The sequence below is a fragment of the Mandrillus leucophaeus genome, unplaced genomic scaffold (assembly GCF_000951045.1).
Source record: "Mandrillus leucophaeus isolate KB7577 unplaced genomic scaffold, Mleu.le_1.0 Scaffold207, whole genome shotgun sequence".
NCBI classification, from domain to species: Eukaryota; Metazoa; Chordata; class Mammalia; order Primates; family Cercopithecidae; genus Mandrillus; species Mandrillus leucophaeus.
Window position 1 is genome coordinate 2,555,037 of NW_012102110.1, and position 1,761 is coordinate 2,556,797.

General features: G+C 41.4%; 1 protein-coding gene across 1 annotated transcript in view; it reads left to right on the top strand.

The window, feature by feature from the left end:
• TBX19 (T-box 19) overlaps positions 1-1,761 on the top strand; it is a 43,047-nt gene that overhangs the window by 15,693 nt on the left and 25,593 nt on the right. Inside the window, exon 4 of the mRNA XM_011979930.1 lies at positions 774-835. Coding sequence (XP_011835320.1) covers positions 774-835 — 62 coding nt within the window. The remainder of the gene's footprint in view (positions 1-773; positions 836-1,761) is intronic.

Genomic DNA, 1,761 nt, shown 5'->3' on the forward strand with positions numbered 1-1,761 from the left:
TTAATACATGCTGGATATTGTTCTAAATGCTGGAAATACTGCAATGAATAAAACAGATGAATACCCTGTCTTCAAGGCACTTACATCCCAGTGGGGAGAGATGAAAAATAAATATTTCTCTGTTTCTATCTCTTTTATCTCTATCACGATGACTATCTATCTATATGTCAGATGTCTCTAATGAGAAATGAAACAGGCTCAGGCTAAGGCAGATAAAGAGAGTGACAGTGAATGGGGGTGATAGTTTGCTTTTTGTATTGACACGGCCCCATGTGTAAGCTGTTATTTATGAATAAGGGACTCGATGCTAGATGGCACTCTCCCAGAGGGCCAGGATCACACCTGTGCTGCTCTCCACTGTGTTCCAAGTGACTAGATAAGTAAATCACACGTAGTAGGGGATCAAGGATTGTTGAAAAAAATAAATAAATGAGTAAAAAATGAATGCTAGGCTTCACACATCAGGGCTTTGCTTATTTCCAGTGCTTTGCCCTTTCTTTTCTCACTTTACATGGCATTAGCATTTTCACCACATGCAATGATAAAATGTCCTTTGCCAGAGACAGTGCAATGGTGATTAAGTGCTGGAGTAAGCAAAGGTGCAAAGGGCCTCTGCCTCTCAGAGTGCTGGGATTACAGGCATAAGCCACCATGCCTGGCAGGAAAGGGAAGGAAAAGAGAGGGAATTAACCTGGTTTTACAGAAGACAAAGGGTTCTGTCTGCCTATGTGTATCCTACTCTTACTAACACTTCTTGTCTTTGTAAATGCAAGATAACAGCTCTCAAAATCAAGTACAATCCTTTTGCCAAAGCCTTCTTGGATGCCAAGGAAAGGTAAGTAGAGAAATTTTAGTGAAATCTTCTAATGAATGGTTTATGCAAATACAAATGTGGAATTTATGATTATCTTGAAAGGAACTAGACCAGTAGCACTTGCATTACCTTTGATAGAAATATGTTTCCTTGGCCGGGCGTGGTGGCTCACGCCTGTAATCCCAGCACTTTGGGAGGCCGAGGTGGGTGGATCAGGAGGTCAGGAGATCGAGACCATCCTGGCTAACACAGTGAAACCCCGTCTCTACTCAAAATACAAAAAATTAGCCGGGTGTGGTGGCGGGCGCCTGTAGGCCCAGCTACTCGGGAGGCCGAGGCAAGAGAATGGCATGAACCCAGGAGGCGGAGCTTGCAGTGAGCCGAGATCGTGCCCCTGCACTCCAGCCTGGGTGACAGAGCCAGACTCCGTCTCAAAAAAAAAAAAAAAGAATGTAGAAATATGCTTCCAATATTCAATTCAATATTCAACAACATCTAGAAAATTCAAATCATAATTATCTATTCCTTATAATAGGGGTCCAGGAGAACTGTTAACTAACAATGTGTGTGTTTTTTTTTTAAAGACCTGTTTTACTACAGATTTTTGAAAGTAGCACAATCACATTAAAAAAATTAAATGATTTAGATTTATAATAATTCACTCTGCCTTTTTCCTAATTACTTCTGAGTAGCATGGCTTAATACATTGCTTTTTAAAAACTACACTTAGCCTAGGAAAAGTGAAAAATGGGGAGAGGTTCACATTTCCTGTGCTGAGAAAAGGAGTCAGAGACTTCTGGGGGTATGAGTGATGGTTCTGCTACTTTGGGTCAGCGACCTGCCATCTCTATATCTTTTCTTTCTTTCTTCCTTTCCTTCCTTCCTTTCCTTCCTTTCCTTCCTTTCCTTTCCCTTTCCTTCCTTCCTTCCTTCCTTCCTTCCTTCCT